The sequence below is a fragment of the Mus caroli genome, unplaced genomic scaffold (assembly GCF_978045245.1).
Source record: "Mus caroli unplaced genomic scaffold, Mus_caroli_1 scaffold_16, whole genome shotgun sequence".
Taxonomy (NCBI): domain Eukaryota; kingdom Metazoa; phylum Chordata; class Mammalia; order Rodentia; family Muridae; genus Mus; species Mus caroli.
Window position 1 is genome coordinate 59,694,214 of NW_028227271.1, and position 15,233 is coordinate 59,709,446.

General features: G+C 41.9%; 1 protein-coding gene and 1 pseudogene across 11 annotated transcripts in view; one reads left to right on the forward strand and one right to left on the reverse strand.

The window, feature by feature from the left end:
* The window catches only part of LOC110310532 (nonsense-mediated mRNA decay factor SMG5 pseudogene), a 132,261-nt pseudogene extending 122,746 nt beyond the window's left edge, over positions 1–9,515 (reverse strand). For 3 of the 7 annotated variants that reach the window (XR_003834977.2, XR_003834980.2, XR_003834979.2), the window contains exon 1: positions 9,355–9,515. The product of XR_003834977.2 is annotated as a nonsense-mediated mRNA decay factor SMG5 pseudogene, transcript variant X2 (transcript). Of the gene's footprint in view, positions 1–7,976; positions 8,545–9,354 lie in introns of those variants that run through there. The other 4 variants (XR_015045603.1, XR_015045604.1, XR_003834978.2 and 1 more) reach the window with 2 other exon arrangements.
* Positions 1–15,233, forward strand: part of Sybu (syntabulin) — a 123,035-nt gene that overhangs the window by 24,326 nt on the left and 83,476 nt on the right. For 2 of the 4 annotated variants that reach the window (XM_085831789.1, XM_021183568.3), the window contains exon 2: positions 13,314–13,409. In XM_085831789.1, coding sequence (XP_085687915.1) covers positions 13,314–13,409 — 96 coding nt within the window. Of the gene's footprint in view, positions 1–9,509; positions 9,636–13,238; positions 13,410–15,233 lie in introns of those variants that run through there. The other 2 variants (XM_021183569.2, XM_085831790.1) reach the window with 2 other exon arrangements.

Genomic DNA, 15,233 nt, shown 5'->3' on the forward strand with positions numbered 1-15,233 from the left:
TAGTGTATACAAGTAAATACACTGTTTTAATGTGTAATGACATCATTCTTTTGTAATGATTTATTATTTATGTTTATTTTATTTTCATTTGTGTTTTGTCTGTGTGAAGGTGTTGGATCCCATGGAACTAGAGTTATAGAGCGCACCATGTGGGCTCTGGGAATTGAACCCAGAGGGAAGAGCCTCAGCACTGATTCTAATTTTCAATCATTTGTTGTAGTTATTAAAAGAGTTGCTACTTATGAATACATGTGTTTGTTTGTTTGTTTGTTTGTTTGTTCATTTGTTTTTCTGAACTGGGCCCTCATATAACCCAGGCAGGCCTGGAAATCTAAACAGGTGATGTATGCATTTCCTGGTGTAGTGCTTTAACTTAAAAGTAAGATGAAATAAGTCCTTTCCTACCCAAGTTGGTTTCCATCACAATGTTTACCACAATATAAAGCAAGGTAACACTGAACTTGGTGACCAGAGTAGAGGGCTACTCTAGGCTGGTGACAAACGTGACCATGTTGTTTAGGGGGGAGCGTAGTAGAAGGGTTTGGAACTTTTGGGCTGAAAGATAAGGCTGCTTGAGGACATTGTTTCACACAGTCCGCTCATCGTGGAGACATTAGATCTACTCTGCAAACAGCACTAAAGGATAGTGTGATAGGCTACGATCATTTTTGAAAAGTGCTACACTACCTTTAAGAGGGATGAGGAATGGACCTTACATGAAATACCTAGTGAATGAAGAATGAACACTAAGGCAGTTTCTTCCAGTAGTATTAGCCTAAATGGAGGGAAATCCTTGTGATAAAGAAAGAAAGGAAGAAAGAAAGAAAGAAAGAAAGAAAGAAAGAAAGAAAGAAAGAAAGAAAGAAAGAAAGAAAGAAAGAAAGAAAGAAAGAAAGGAAGGGGGAAAAAGGGGAAGACTCCTCATTTAAACTAATACTATTCAAAATTCTTTGCATCACATTTGAGAATCCACATAAAGAAGACACATTGTAGGGTTTAAAATTATTGAGCATAAAATTTTATCAACAAATAAACAAGCCTTAGAAAGATGCAAAGAACTGGAAATGTTTATTAATCTCTTTGAAGGGCTGCTGCAATTCAATCATGTGGATGCCTCCCAGCTGGCAAGAAAACAGGATTGCTCAAAGGTTTCAGATTGAAAAGCCTCACACAGCTCTCTAGGCAAGAAGTTTGGCGGTGGTGCTGGAAAACCACAAAGACAAATTCCCCAATATTTATCATATGATTTGTATTCTGCAGCCATTTCCAGTCTCAGCGATAACAGTAGAAAGGCTGCAGTCAGAGTGCAGGAAGAGAATGCTTGAGCAAGAAGTTCCATACTGAGCACACCACAAAAGATCTGCTGGCAGCCTTTCTTACGAATCATTAAAACAGACAATTTACTTCTGGGCAAAAACACAACCAGAAAACCTTGGTTTTAAAGGATAACCATAATCTTACTGAATTTTTAAAAAATGGCATTTCTGCTTAAAGCTCCTGTGAACTGTTTCCCTTCAATATATGTTTATTTATGGAGAACGGTGTGGTCTGCAGCAAAGAGTACTACTAGAGCCAGTAGCAAAGGAAAGGATGGAGCCTGTTTCCTAATGCTAGTTTTAATATTTATAGAAACAGCAATGCCCTGTGGAAAAGGGACTGAAAAGATTCAGCTAAGAACTTTCTTTAAAGATGTAATTTTCATAGGATTATAACTTTTAACTTGAATCAGTAAACACATTTCAGGTTAATAAATTTTATTTATGTCATATTTTTATGTAAACTCATTCTGGGTCTATCTTAAAATATAGTTTATAGCTGGAAATGGGTCCCTATACTAATATCAAATGGTCATGTGTTCATCCTGTGTTAAAATAATTATAATTTAGTATTCAATTTAAAATCATCAAAAAAAAAAACCCCCCAAAAAACAGAAAATGAGCTACGCACCCCACAGCATGGCTTAGAATTTGAGTAACAGTCACTGTTCCCTCTGCTTTCCATGGCCACAGAGCAATTCAAACATTGCCTGGGTCTCATGCAAGGGAGTCAAATAAAATTAAGAAATTACATTTATTTTCTATTATCATGGCAAATTGACTAAGTTTCTCCCAATATTTACTAGAATTCTTGATAAATAACAAAGACTCAATTCATATTTGTGGAATAAATAAAAATAACATTTACTAAAAGTCCTGGATTCAAGGCATAAGATTTGTATTTAGTAACAGTATCACTGTTAGCCAATTCCTAGATATACTTAGTGATCATTATCGGCTTCATCTTTATTGTATTTTAAAATTGCTTGTTTTTGGACTATATTTTTCAAATGTCCAATTCTGCATAAAAGGCAACAAGCAAACAAACAAAAAACCCAGAAGACCTTTAATTCTGTTTATTTCCTATTTCTTTCATTTCACAATCTGTTTCTGTAAAGGAATTTCTGAAAACAGAGGTTTGCAGATAAGACTGCTAACATGAGAGTAGGCAGAAATAGAAATAGTATTTTAGATGCAAACCTTCCAGGTGTTTACGAAGGGAACCACAAGCACACTGATTTTAGAAAATCCATGAATCTGTATTTAGTATCCCAAGAACTGAGAAGCTGACAGCTCTCAAAGAATATTTACAGTAGACTCATAGCATGAAATTGACTAATAGTCCCTGTCTTAGTAACTAGCTCTTATTTTTCCAAGTTTCAAAGTAGGTCTACTGAAATCATACATATATATATGCACATATATGAAAATACTGCATTTGGCTGAGTTTATTATAACAAAAATGTAGCAATAAGAATATGTGAATATTTAAAAATGTAAATGCTGGAGTTTTAAAAAATAAACTCTTGTCTAGAACTGTTTTCTATTTTAATACTAAAATTCTAATAAGTGATAGAAGAAAAGAGGAGGAAAACCATAACAAGGAATCAGGGGAATAGTTTTTCAAAGCATATTCTTTGAATTCTCACCCGAGAGAATTGAACCCATTAAAAATGAAGCTAAGATTAATATTTTATAATCCATAAGATAAAATATATGTATTTTCTGAGGCAGAAGCTTTTCAAGTTTGCCAATTTGGAAATCATTATTTTCACTTGCTTACTTAAAAATTCTTTTGAATTGCTATTCAAACTCATGTGAGAAGCCCTGAAGCTAGCCTAGCTTCTGATTATCATATCTTGCATGTGGCTTTAGCTTTCTTCTCGGAGTATGCAGAAATAGAGACAGAATTTTTAAACCAAGAAATCATTCTCTCCTATCTTCCTCTCAGGACAAAGACAAGCACCCTGACTGGAGCAAGTGTGACTGTCTAATGACAAGAGAAACTGGATAAGGACTACAGGGGGAGACAGTGGGTCATAAAGACAGTTTGGGGAGAGGGACTTTGTGCTTTCACAAAGGTATGGTGCCAGGGCTAGACCAGGAGGGCATATGCATATACCTTTATCTCCAAGTCACTGGAAAGCACTGAAAGGATTTGGTTAGGCCTATGGAGTCACACAGTGTATTGGAGACTGGGGGTGATCAGATGTGCACCTTAAAGAAACTTTTTGGGTCACTAAGAATCTATTCTAGTGGACAAATCTGGGAGGTCAGGTGAAGATTGGGGAAGAAATAGATGCCGAGAAATGTAGAAATTCAAAGATAACTAGGAAGTAAGAAAGATAGGATAATTCTTTGTAGACGTGTAGAAGACAAAATAGTTAATACAGTCATCAAGATCCCTGGGTTTGCATGGTGAAACCGTTTATTATCTTAGAGAATGCAGCAGTAAGATCCACCTGCAGAGGAAGTGATGGTATACATTCTATTAAAACTGGAGGGCATGTGTGGGCATTTGGGACATATAAGCTGAGATATCCATGTGGATTGCCAAAAATATAATAGATATATGTATTTATAGAATTTATAGATGATCTACCTTCAAATGGTCATTGAAGCAATTGAAAAGAAAAGCATTACCCAGGAAGGAAACGCAAGAGAAACAAATGAAACAGCCATGCCAATGTTTGAAGGATGGGCTAAGCACATGCTGAAAGGTAGGAGAGAATCAGAAGGGGAAGGGTAGATTTGAAAAAAGGAGTAGTGCTTACTCCAAAGGCTGATCATAAGTCAAGATTCTGGTCAAAACTAGCCACTAAAGTAAGGGCACAGAAAAAGTCATTTGGGATTTAGGGCAAGAGCTGCCAGCTAAAAATGGTTAGTACTTGTGGAGGGTCATAGGGCAGGGACAGCCCTGGATAGTATACCCAGCTAATCATTCACCCAAAGCATGCTGATAAGGGAAGGGGAGAAAGCCAGTAGCGCTCAAAATCAGAAAAACAGAGACATATGTTGATGTAACTTTTAAGACAATAATAGCTAATAACATACTTCAGCTCTTTGTTATATTGGCTCTAATGATGCTCATAGAAGCCTGGGCATAATTATTCTACTTTATAGACAACAAAATACAATTCTAGAGAGTTAGAGGGGCTGATTGGATAATTTCCTTTACAAGAAAGACATGAAAGGACGGAAATCGATTTTCATGTATAGGAATGTGCCTTGTAAAGGGGGAACAAAACTAACAGGATGGGGAAACAAAGGTATGGGGAGGAGACTGGCAAAGTTATAGGATTGGAAGTAAGAGATGTCTGTCTATCAAGGAGTAAGAGCATCAGCCTCAGTATGAGGCAGCAATAGTAGGGTGGTATGGTTGAAGTATGGGCAAGGTTTCAATAGGCACTGAGGTGAACAGAAAATAACACTCTAACACTGACTACAGACCACAAAATGATGGCCATATATTCCTCCAGCAGCTGGAGATCAAGAACAAACAGTACTATTCATCAGTGGAACTACAGGGGTCCTTCTGTGCAGATGCAGGTCAGCGCAAAAGTGGCCACATTAAGTCTATCTGAGATAGCTCTGGAAGCTGGGATGTTGACTACATATTAGAGACACAGAAGACGTTGGAACCATCTAAACAGAAGAGAGGATGGGAAGCAGGGAAGATCCATTGTGTTCACACCTATTTTCACCTATTTTCTTCAAAAATAGAGTATGATTCTAGCTAATCAATTAAGCAAATAGGAAATGAATTGCATTCAAACTATTAAAAGAAAAAGATGGCGCTTATTGTGGGTGTTGATGGCTACTTTCTGCACTTCCTACTTAATCTTTCTATGTATGAAACTAAAACAGCTTTATGAAGCATCAGCTTAAAAACATCAAGCCTATTAATTTTATAGAAATAGTAGGCACATGAGAATAGGTAAAATAGGAGCTGTCTTAAGATTGTTTGCCATTATTACTGTAGAAGGAATGAGCTGGCTGATTAGCTAAAGCTGTACCACATAGCTTATCTTCCCCAGGGTTATTATTAATTGGAAAAGCGGAAAAGAAAAGGAGGAAAACAACGGGCCCTTAATTGAATTCCCAACCTGTATATGTTTTTGTGTGTGAAAGAGAATTCAGTCTTTGGGGAAATAAACTTATGAAGGACCACATATGCACTTTACAAATAAAACTACAGACTTAGGAATGCTAACTTGTCTGATACAGCTCAGCAGAGAGCAGAAGACAACAACACCTAATGAGAAAGAACATGTCTTCAGTCTCCTTCAGGATATCTCATTGACTGGCACACAGTTATGTAGCCTTACATTTGAAAGTTGCCTGAAATAATGCCAAGAAGGTTTGAATACACTATGAAGATTTCTTCACAAACCTAGATGTCAAAGTAAAAAATTCATTAATGGATCAATAGGTGGAATTATAGCATGAACCTCTTAAAGTTTTGCTTTTTGTTGTTGTGGTTGTTGTTGTTGGTTTGGTTTGGTTTGGTTTTTCGAGACAGTATTTCTCTGTATAGCCCTGGCTGTCCTGGAACTCACTTTGTAGACCAGGCTGGCCATGAACTCAGAAATCTGCTTGCCTCTGCCTCCCGAGTGCTGGCCTCTTAAAATTTTTAAATGATATTAACAAAAGCTGATTGAGGTGCTACATATTGTACATATTGTACTTGGTGCTGTTTGTACGAAATCAAAACTCTGAGACAAACCCCTTTTTCCCATAAGATTACAGGCAGTGAGTAGTGAGTGCTTCAAGGGCAACCCAAAGCTTCAGTCTGCATCAATCCATTTGAGTAGCAGATGTTTTACAAGTAGGCAAAAACAAGAAGAGAACAAAGGTCAAAAGAGAAGGAATGGAAAGAGGGGTAGAGGGACAGAAGGTGACAGAAAAGAGAGAGAGAAAAGATGGGAGATGAGAAGTAGAGAGAAAAAGGAAGGAGGAGGAGAGCGAGAGAGGTAGGGGAGGAGGAAGAGGAAAATAAGAAAGCAAAGGGAACTCTCAAGAAGCCAGAATCATAATTGAACCTGTTTATTTTCCAAAACTCCCTTCAAAACCTATCCCCAGTTGCCTCAGATCTCAGTCTAACTTAAAATTCTGGCAAGCCCCTTTGGCATCTCTCAAACACAATGCCAACTTCCAGAATGATATGTCACAGCTATGCCCATGCTTCTGTAAGACCCTAAAGAACAGGAGACACTAGCTCAGAGTAGGAAAGTCAATGCCACCGATAAGTGAGAGAATAGGAGGATGATAGGTGCCTGGCCTTTCCTCGTCCCTTCTGTTTAACCAGTTTTAACCTGTCTTTGGTAGGAATGGCTTGTCAACTACTTTTCCAATGTAAATTTCTGTTCCCTTCTTTTTGTGTAGCAATCCATGCAGGCAAAACATTTTCCCCTTTGATAAAAACGAAGGTCTTTAAGATGAGGCAAATGTAAAACAAGCAGACAGGAGACAGCAATGGTAGTTAGAACAGTTGTATCTGAGCAAGAAAAAGATATCTAGGAAACTCTAGCCATATGCCAGGCATAAATACTAGACTTGTCTAATCCTTCTAACAGTATTACGAGCTAATTACTATTATTAAGTCTATTTTATAGGTGTGAAAATGAAGCAGAGAGAACTCAAGTTTTCTCAAAAACATTAACTGGTACAACTGGGTCTTCCTTTTTTCAACCAACCTGCACTTATAGCTGAGTCCTGGGGTGGGGGGTGGGGTCCTTAAACAACTCCAGTGGGTGGCACAGTCAGAATGAGGCAAACAACTCACTTCAGTTCAGGGCTGTGAGATTCAGGCCCTTGTATCTCTCATTTCCTATTCACCACACACCTCTGTGGAGACTAGGAAACTCATTTCTCTCCCCCCATGTCTCTAGAGGAAGCATCACCAGGAGGCCAGCCAGTAGCTGAGCTTAATAGAACAGCAGACACAGGTGTTTTCCTCCCAGCCCCTAATTCAAGGTCATTTTCCCAGTCTTAGTTTCACTTACACTCCACCAGGCACCTCATTCTAAAATTTGATCTACTATAGCTGTCACCAGGGTGGGATGGGTGTGTGTGAGGAGGGAGTCGAGATGGAGCTTTCGGGCTTCTTAGAAGTAGCCCCAGTAGTTTGTCTGCTGTGGTAAAGAGGCTTGGGAGCCCTGTCTCAGATCAAGGCCCAATCAGAGGACAAGAGGAGGTGACTTCTTGGGGAAACAAATGGCATTCCAGTCCATGGTCCATCAAAACAGCCAGGTATAGTGGTACCCACAGATCCTCAAATGCCATAGGTTACTTAGAATTTCATTATCATTTTTGTGCTGTTTTGATGTACAGTAAATAAACCTGAAATACAAGAGAAACAAAGCTAACAGAAAGACCAGGGGGATCATAGCCATCAGGACAATGAAAAATTTTACTCTTTCACTTGCCAAATTTGTTGATGATGTCATCTCAGTATATGTAAAACTAATATGAAAGTTATCTCTTTCAAAGGCAATTTTTCTTTGATTAAATGTCTTTCTAGAAGCAACTAATGAAGACACATGGAGAGATGAGACAACATAGTCTAGACTCCCAGATTCTAGGTTTATTTTCTTACTGATTTTTCTGCAGTCGCCTGTGGGAGGAGATAGGTCACAGCAAAGCTGTGTGTTTACTCACTAGGTCACAAGATGACAGCATTGAAGTAAACTGGTTGATAACAATGGCACAGCAGGCTTCGGAGAATAAAAGCAGCAATCAGGATTGCCCTCAGCTCTACCTCCGTAGAGGTGTTCTTGGCTCTCTGTTCTCTCCGGAAAGCACCTCCGAGCTCCCACCTCCTTCCGTATTCCCCTAGGCCTGCAAACAGCTCCCTAACTCCCCCGGCTCCTGCAACAGCTGTCATTGAAGTTCGCCACTAGGGGCGCTCCGTTCTGTTTTGCCAGAACGCTCTGGTCTTTTGAGTAGAAAATTCAAAATCAGCCCTTCCCCCATCTTCTAACAGAGAAAAAAAAAAGACAGAATTATTTTTAAAGGGGTGTTTACTAGAAAGTGAATGGTGGGAAAAGTACAAAGTCATATACATAAATTATATTATGAAAAACAAATCCGTAATGTAAATCAGATCTAGCTATACATCTGCTTCCTGAAAAGATATTATAAATGCCTTTTCTAAGCCTGGACTAATGTGGGTGCTAAACCAATCCTCAGGGCCCCTAGACGAAGTACCTGACAGATGTGAGAAGTGTCTTGGCCCTCACCCCTCATCTCCTTTCTAGGAAGCTTTGTTGCTGGGTCAGGGGACTCTCCACTGCCCTTCTCAGTGCTTCCCCCTCAGGCCCAGAATTCAACATCTGGATTAAGGCCTTCCGGTGCCTACCTCACAGACGACTTCCTGTGCCCTTTGAGTGCATCTTTGAGGCCCACGGATTGTCTAGTCATCGGAGGCAGTTCATTAGGGAAATGGCCAGACTCGGCCTTCTCCCACCTGGATGCACAGCTTTCCACTCAGCCGTCCCAGGCATCTAATTTTCAGTCATTATAATCCATGTTCCCAATCAGTGTACAGCTGTTTGTCCCACCCTCTGTTGCCACTTTGTTTAATACAGTCACCGTTCCTGTTTTGGCTAGTTTCTTACCCTGTTCTTACAAATGGACAAAAGGCCACAGACGTCAGATACCATGATATGAGAAACTACCTCACATCTGATTCCCCATTAGATAGGCAGAAAAATACATCCTTCACACCTCAAAGTCCCCGGGCCCAAACCTCTGCCCCTGCATCTGGACTTCACTTAATTTCTCTCCCTCAGTTAGAAGCATCTCTAGCTGAAAACTCATTTGCAGATCCAAGATAATTGGCACATTCCAAATCCAATGAATGTTCATGCCACACTGCCTCAGGTTACCCACTCCCCTCTGCCCCAACTACTCTCTGGGCCCCCTCCTCAGGGAGTGATCTTGCGTAATCCTAGCCATCACAGTTTACAGCATCTAAATACCTTAACCATAGCTTAACAATAACACACATACAATAAGAGGAGGGTGGATCACTCACACAAGCTCTTACAGGAAAACAGGCAGCTCTCTCCCTGGTAAGAAAAATATGGGTCTCCACCCCACCACACAAAAAAATCCCAGGATGCCCCAGAATGCAGTTTCTTTTCTTCATGACGTGTTGTAAAGCACGTCAGCTGCTCCTTGTTGCTGTGCAGATCACCCAACATCGGGTCACTGAGAGACGGCAGCGCTTGCTCGCACAGCTGATAGGATTAGGAGCCCGACCCGTGCTTTGTCAGCCCTGACTGAGTCCAAGACAGCCCCGGCAGGCACACGCAGGTGAGACCTGAGGGAAAGGGCATGTGTAGAACTATGATTGTATGCTGCGAATGCTTCTCTTTGACAGTGGATCTGTATTGTCTTTTCTATGAAGTTTCAGTCTGGCGGAGGTGGGGGTCTCTGTCAATAAAACCTGTCCTTTATCATTCATCTGACTTCAGCAGTTGGCCACTTACATATGGCAAAATGTTTTTTGTGGAACTTGTATAAGATTATTATGTGAAAAGGCTCTGGCAATGTAAAGTTCTCTGCATATTAAAAGTATAGATTATTTCATTACAAATTTCACACAAAGACTACCTAGATTTGAGAAGTACCCAGACTTTGCTTTTCTTCCAATCCATTACACCGAATCTCCTATATTTCTTGCCAGGATTAGAGAGCTATATTATTTAAAATCTCTAAGGGTTCAAGCCTTCCAAAGCAATTTATGTTTTCTAAAAATCCAGGAAACATTCTTTTTTTTTTTTTGTCAAGAAAATGCCACAAAATTACAAATCAAGACAATACAAATACTTAAGTATAAAATGAAAGTGCTGCATAATAATAGACAGATGAAAGATGAATCTCTTAAACTATTAGATTATGTCTTTTGGATGCTATAATCCAAGTGTTACATTTCTCCTAATGACACGAGCAACACTTGAATGAATTAAAGACAACATAGATAATGATTATTTGTAAAAACTCGACTTTTAGAACAGCAGGAAAACAGGCTTGGCTTCCAAAAGTACAGAGCTCAGAGGCATCTAAACAGTAAACCATCAGCCTTTCCCTCGGTAAGGTTGCTATGGTGACAGCGAGGCTACCGCGCAGCATCTCAGTGCCTGCCCTTCTGCAGTAAAAAAGCTTTCCCTGAACACATGTTGGATTTTTTGAGACACACATCCCATCATTAAATACAAGGACAGCTTTATCTGAATCATTTGCTAAACAGGACTTGTATCTATGTTTTCATCCTGTACCAGTGGGCCCTATATGGGGTTGTGGAATTCATTTAGCAGTTATGCATTGATGCTACTGTATGGAAAGAATTGTGCCAGGCCATATTTACAATGTACAATGAAGACAAGTGAGGGGGGAGTTATGAAGTAGGATCATAACAGTTTTCCTAGGGCAAGCACAGGTGTCCTGCAGGGATCTGGGAGGTTTCCTGAAAGAAGATGTCTAAAATTAAACTTACTCTCTTTCAGAGTGGAGGAGGATGGGTGGGTAGAGTGTGAGAAATGTAAACAGGGTATCAGCACTGTGCAAAAGTCTAGAGGGAAAAGGGGCAAAGAACATGAGATCTCCAGAGAACTAAAGACTACAATTTGAATAACAGCCATGTGTGGATGGAGAGAGAACAGCGGGCTGAGGGGATGTGGGAAGGGCAGGGGACACCTGTAGGAGCAAACGCACCAGTCAAATCTTGAAAAGGCTAGGTGTCATCTTGAGAGGTTTCAGTACTGCCTGCAGGGAAACAGGGAGTTATTAAGGAGTTTAGTGGAGAAGCATAGTTCCACTTAGCTTTGCTTAACAGAGGTCTGAAGATCACCTCAGTGGTCAAACACTTTCTTGGCAGAGTACTTACTTAACAAGCACAAGACTCCCCCCTCCCCCTTCAATCTCCTGCACTACCACAAACAAAATGACACCAAAACAATATAGGAAAAAAAAAAAACAATCAAACCAAGCAAAATCAGGTGAAACTGTGAGCAATTTGTTTTCTATAAAAAGCTTTTTTGAAAACAAAGCAAACCCCGCCCCCCCCCCCCAAAAAAACTTAATTGGTTAGAAAAGAAGATGGTAAGCCTGGAAACAGAACAACTTCCTTGGCTTGCTTTGGAAATATCTCAGAGCAATCAGACTCCAAATGAAGATACCAAATGAGAACGAGGGCGGACGTGGGACAAGAGGGGTTGTATTTAAGTCCTGTTACCGGGGTAGAATGGAATAAGGTTTGAGTCACTATGAATGGTGCTGTTAGAAAGCAAAAGACTGGTTTGGAGGACAAGACAGAAACTGCCTCTGATCTTAGCAACTCTGTAGACAGTTTCTGCCTCTAAGGTCTCTACCACCAGTTTTCAGTTCTCAGGGAATTCAGAAGGCCACAGGTCATTCCTGTCTTGTAATTTACAACACCGGGCACATAGTTTTAGAAATAGTAAATTGTATCAATCCTCTTAGGCCTACCTTGGTGAGGTCCACAGTTAAGAGAGTTATGGGTTTAGAAAGGTTGAACTAGTCACTTCTGCTCCGGAGAATCTCAAGATTATGTCTCTGTTAAGTAGATCGAAAGGGGATAAGGATTTGTGGAATATAATCTTTTGGGGTTTTAGGAAGCAAACAAGTGGATTCCACTGATCTTTTAACTTTAGGATCTCTCTGAACTCAGTGCATTCCTGGTTTTCGGAGTTGGTATTCAAAGGAAAGCAAGCAGGACAGTGGAATGTGAGCTACATTACCTATAATCACAATCCCCAAACATAAGACCCCGGGTGTCAGAATGAGACTGGTCCCTGCTCACACGGCTACATAGAATACTCTCTACCTGAGTGAAGGCTGTGTAAGACATAAATGTTGAAAGCCAATCACCAAATAGGATTTGAGCATAGCACAGTAAGACTGTCAATCATTCTGTTCTCAGAGACATTTTGAGCGTATTAAACATGAGCTTTTTAAAGCATCACAAATGCCTTTTTCTGCCTGTCCTGTAAAAAAATATCTGCAGATACTGGACCAGCTGGATCTGACCTAGCTGCTCATTGGAAGGTTTTGCTTTGTCAATAGGATAGAGTTGTTTTCTTGTCTTCACTTATCCCTCCCAGCTGTCCTTCAGGTGGGTATTATTACCCCTCCTGTTCACAAGGGCCAAGTTGAAGAAGAGTCGCAGCTTGAAAGAACCTGTGTGTTGTTTCCTCTGCACACAGGAATTCCAGGGTCTCCTTTACTTGTAGTCAGGCAGCAGTTAAGAGAACTGGGAATGAGTCTGCCTGCTGTGTCTCAGGCTCCTGCCTCCTGGTGTCAGCTGTGTTTCCCTGCCACATTAGGCCTTCTAATGCAAACCCCTCCAAGGAGAACCGCAGTCTTGAAGGTCCTGCAACCTAAGTGCTGTATCAAACCGGTAGCATAGGCTTAGCTGGGTTTCAGGAGGACCAGGAGACCCCACCACACAACCACCCTCCGGCGAAGTCATTGTAGAGAATCATATGTTTACTTAAAACCTACAGGTTACAGGGGGACAGCGAGTGGGGAGGGTGACTTTCCCTCTTTCTCCATCTTAGCCGTCTGATGTCGCAGCTTTCTCAGCCTCTCCATTGGATTTTCACCCCCTGCCAATCCTGGACCAGTGGACACCTCTGGGCTGGCAGTGCTGCAAATAAGCCTCCGCCTGCCCGCAGTGGGTCAGGCTAGGCTTGGAAGGGAGGGGCGCTGAAAGTGGGACGTGGCGAGTGACCTGGTGGGTGCTGCGCTCCGAGGTGCTAGGCAGCTGTTCCGGGCCGCAGGTGAAGGCGGCGACCGGGAGGCGCCTCCGGAGCGGCCACGGGAGGTGGCACCACGTGCCCAGCGGGGCGGGGCGGCGGGCGCGCCCTCGGAGCGGAGCGCGACCGCTGGCGGGGACGCGGCGAGCCCGTTGCTGCTGCCGCACGCAGCCTCGGACTCAGTGCTGTCTCCTCCCTTGCTCGGTGCTCACAGGTGCCTCCTCCTGGACGGCGGCGGCGGCGGCAGCGGCAGCGGCGGCGCGGGGAGCCGGCAGGCAGCAGCGAAATGGGGCCCCTCCGAGAGAGCAAGGTAAGGGGACAAGCTCCGTGACAGGGTCAGAGGGTGCTTCAGTAAAAGGCAGGGTGGGCACAGCTTGCCTAGGAGAGGGCCAGGTGAGAGGTGGACGCTGGCGTTCAGGGTCCAAGCAATGAGTGGTGCTAAGTACAGCAGAGAAGCTAGAGGGTATTTCGATGGTGATGGGATGTAGCAGATAGGGAGGTGGCACTACAGGAAGAGATTTGGGGGATTAATATGATTTAAAAGATTGACTTTAGAGGGTTAATCCTAGCTCCTGAAGCTGTGGCTTGAGGTGAAGCTTTTAGCTGGTGTCATGTGTTTGCTTGAGTGTGTAATATGTAAAAGGCATTTGGTGTATTTGTGACTGAGAAATAAAGACTGCAGCGTGACAGTGACCCAGCTCATGAGTCTGCAGTGTGCCAAGCAGAGTGACTGGCGTGAGATACTTGCTGGGTGACTGATGGGCTAGACAGATCCAGAGGCTGGGTGTGGCTTACACCGAGAGGATGGCACAGATGCCTGAGCCAAATTCCAGGCTGCAAAGGGTTTTCCCTGTGGAGGCTTCTCAGAGGTGTTCATTTTGGCCTTGACCCTTCCTGGTAAGCGTAGGAAATAAGTAGGAGGTCATGTTGGGAAATGACATTTGCTATTTTAGCCAAAGCCCTCTTTCAGTTACAGAGGTCGGGAAGGAACTGTGGAATTTTTGCAAAATATAAAAAATAAAAAATAAAAATAAAAAAGCTCTTCTTGGGAATCTGGCTTAACACTGCCAAGTAGTGGTGACCCCAAAAATGCTCTGTCTGAGATTCTCTCTTCTAGATGATGTTTAGCCTTCACGTCTTTGAACCCCAGTTTCTTCATCTGTACAGAAGTACTTCAATAAGTGTTTATTGCAGAATGGGGTGTAAAGATCCATTATATGAGCTAATGGTGGAGACAAAACTTGTTTTTTATAATTGTTATTTACTTGTGTGGGGATGGGTATTGTGGGTGCCATGGCATGTGTGGATGTCAGAGAAAAACTTACAGGAGTCCTCTTCTTCTACCTTGTGTGTCCCAGGGATTGAACTCAGGTGGGCTGGCTCGGCTAGAAGCACCTTTACCTACTGAGCCATTTTTGATGTCAAGGAAAGGGACTTTTACATTGAAAACATTGTCAAAATATGGTTCTTAGGCATTTTTTAAAAACCAAAGTGTGGCAGGGTCTTAAAAATGGATTTCTAAAACGAGAAACTTTTCTTCTCCTGGTTGTCCTTTTGGAAAAGAAAAACCTAGATGTGATGTAAAAGGTGGAGCCATTTTCCTGGGGATTAGATGTGTTTGCTTTTCTGTTGGCAGCAAGTCTTGTGTACCAGGATATTAATGAATAATTAAGAGGCTGTCCGGAAGAGGAGAGATTTTAAAAATAAGTGTGTGTGATCCATTAGAAAAGAATTGTTCTCAGCATACATGTCTAGTGTGTGAGGAGACAGAAAAACAGAGGTGAAATTGTCAGCTAATTCGGGAATAACACACAAGAGTCTAAAGGAAAAGATAAACCAATAAGCATAGGTGCACTGTGAGAGCCTTGGAGCTTGAGCTACAATGCGATAGAAAGATAGAGTGAGGAGGTGAGCCAGGAATGGCTTGGAGATGTGGGATGGCATTTATGGTGATGGGTGGTGTGTGTGTGTGTGTGTGTGTGTGTGTGTGTGTCCTGTAGACTTGCACTGGTGATATTTACAGGCTCAAAAGGGAGCTTAGTTCAAACATAGTCACAGACTGCTGGACTGTTCAGAGAGGGCTCAGTGCTCAGAGATATGACCTCTCAGAAATTGAGGCTTACAAGGGCAGAGA